Genomic DNA, 2,755 nt, shown 5'->3' with positions numbered 1-2,755 from the left:
GAACTTTTGTTAATAAATATTATATGAAAATTATAAATTTATGTTGTCATACATGGTAGATAATTGAACAGGTGAATTGAATTCAACAGAACCAAATGATGGCAAATTGAATAAACTGATATTTTAGAATGATTCACGTGCAGACCTCAACCGAGTTTTGAGAGTTGAATTCTACAAGAGAATCAAAAGAACACAGAATTGAAAGGCTTTGAGAAAAGAATGACTCAAAACCTGGGGCCAAAAATTGAGATTTTTAATGTGCATTCCATGAACAATAGAGATTAAAAAAATAAAATGATAATAATAATGAGTAGGAAATTCATTGTATCGGATAACATTTATTTACAAGCAAAAATGCCACAAGGGAGACCTCACAAACAAAGTTCCCAGCAAAACTTGTAGTAGCGTCTATCTCCCTGTGAGCATGTTCATGGCTTCTTTTTATTACTTTATACAAGTATACAAATGCTGAAAACTAACATGATCAAAACAAGAGAAGACACAGAGTGATGCAGCAAAGAAGAAATATGGTCACTCTATTTAGAGATTTTTCAAGATGCATCTCCTGCCTCCTAATCCTATGACTATAACTTCCCATCAGATTGTTCGAATTTGGGTAGGAATAAGCAAACAAACTTGTGTCTGGTGTCCCAAAAATTCTTGCAAACATCATCTCTCCAAACATTCCAATCATGGGATTGAAGATTTGTGTCATTGCTGCATCACCAAGATTTGATGAGGCCAAATAAGGGTTAGGGAAATACTGCTGGTGATAAAAGGACTGCGGTTGTGACTCTGACTGAAAGAAGTTTGGATGAAGTTGCTGAGCTTGATGCGAAGTATTGGTAACTAATGTATTCAATGCAGGAGATGGCCGAGGGGGTATGACTACATCAAGAGAGGCTTTCTTGGATTCTTGATCAATTTGGGATGTGCCACGACCATAAATAGGGACCAATGAATTTGGCAAAATGTTAGCCTTACAAACAGGGCAGCTTGGCTGCTGCTCAATGGCATCTGGAGAAGAACTTTTAACTTGCAGCCACTTGTAAATACATGGCCAGCAATACAGATGACCACAAAGAGTGACGACAGGATCTTGTGCCGAGTCCAAGCATATGTTGCAAACAAAACAGTCACCACTGTCGTCTGAAATGCCCGTAGGAGTTGAGACAGATTTCTGTTTCTTCTTAAGTTTAACATCTTCAGATTCAAAGTCTAACTCATGCTCCAAGAAGCTTGGTTCCATATCCATGTTATCTGTTTCAACATCTTATTATTCACATGGAAATATACCACAAGAGATACCAAAATCAAAACATATGGATACTACAAACATTAACTACATCTGTGTGTGCATATTACTTCCCCATTAGTCTGATTGAGAAAGAAGAAAAACTGGAGAAACAATGAATCCATGAATTACAGAAAATAAATGGGAAAAATACAGCAATACCAAATAAGCTCAACTGTCAATAACACTCGTACAGAATGACCAGCTACTCAAATACAATAAGCTGAGCACATATACAATCACAAATAAGTAAATTAATAAAAAGGAACAAAAATTTCAACAAAAAATAATATTAAATACATAAAAGCAACCACAATTGTTTGAATGATCAAGATATGTCAATTAAAGCCAGGCTGAGTTTAATACAATATATTGCAAAAAGTAAAGATGCCTTAACCCAAGGATGATGGATAAGCAAAACAGAAGCCTAAAATCAACCATAGCCTCAAATACAAATGCTTAAAAGCTCAGCTATTATTCCACCTGAACAACTACCAAAAAAAGAGCAACTGCCAACAAAAAAAACTTCACAAAGGTAGCATATAATATAAATCGTACTGGAACCCAGACAATAAATCTCAAATATCATTCTCCTCTAAAAGCACATAGAAAAGAAAACACAACAAAAAAATAATTACAAAATACATAAGCCAAACAACAGCTAAAGAACTTGTATCCCATTTCAGCACATCCCATAAGCCATAAGGTACCAAACAAAACAGACAAAGACTCATCTCAGAAGATCAGATTAAAATCACAGAAGTATATTACAGTTAATTCACTCGTAATTTCAAACAAATCTAAACATTATAATAATAACAATTAATCAGGAAATTAACACCCAATTAGAAAAAAAAAAAAAACGAAGCAAATACAAAAGGAAAATGATTATCTAATGCAAAATCAAAATCAAAATGAAAGAAAGAGAAATAGGTGGAGGGCGAGAGAAGGTACCTGCAGAGAAAAGGCTGAAACAGATCGAGAAAGGATCGGTAACGAGCAGAGCGCGATTGGATTTGTCGGCAAATCTAAGCGGAAGGCAACTCTCGAATGGGTTGATTTGAAAGCTGAGGAAAGAGAAGAAATCAGAGAAATTGATAAATAGTGAATAAATATGAAAAGAATAGATGAAAGCCGGGATTTCAAAAAACAAGCATATGCAAATCGGTGGGCCCCTGCCTAAACGCAGAGATTATTTTTGCTTTTTTAAAAAAAAAAAAAGATTTTCTTACTTTAAAAAAAAAAAATAGATCTGCTGTAGTAATATAGATTACATGGCCCATAAAATAAGAGAGTATGGCCCAAGAACCGTTATTAAAAATTAAATAATAAAACTTAATTTATTTAAAAAAATATATTTTTCAGTAAAATATTTAAAAATATTTTATTAATAAAATAATAATAATATTAACGAGACCTAATTTAAAAAAACTCAAAAAAATGAATAATAAAGTGAATCGA

General features: G+C 33.4%; 1 protein-coding gene across 2 annotated transcripts; it reads right to left on the bottom strand.

Annotated features, from left to right (window-relative positions):
- Positions 1-295: 295 nt before the first annotated feature.
- On the bottom strand, positions 296-2,415 carry LOC110610529 (E3 ubiquitin-protein ligase RMA3). 2 transcript variants are annotated; one of them, XM_043954579.1, is made up of 2 exons: positions 2,249-2,415; positions 296-1,272 (listed from the first exon to the last, which is right to left on the bottom strand). In XM_043954579.1, the coding sequence occupies exon 2, from the start codon at positions 1,253-1,255 to the stop codon at positions 485-487; it is 771 nt and encodes a 256-aa protein (XP_043810514.1). In that variant the 5' UTR covers positions 1,256-1,272; positions 2,249-2,415; the 3' UTR covers positions 296-484. The 2 variants fall into 2 exon arrangements, with proteins under 2 accessions (XP_043810514.1, XP_021606180.1); XM_021750488.2 differs by having other exon boundaries at positions 296-1,260; positions 2,249-2,413.
- Between the last annotated feature and the right edge of the window lie 340 nt (positions 2,416-2,755).

The sequence above is a fragment of the Manihot esculenta genome, chromosome 3 (assembly GCF_001659605.2).
Source record: "Manihot esculenta cultivar AM560-2 chromosome 3, M.esculenta_v8, whole genome shotgun sequence".
NCBI lineage: Eukaryota > Viridiplantae > Streptophyta > Magnoliopsida > Malpighiales > Euphorbiaceae > Manihot > Manihot esculenta.
This window is presented reverse-complemented; position numbering and strand designations above follow the sequence as displayed.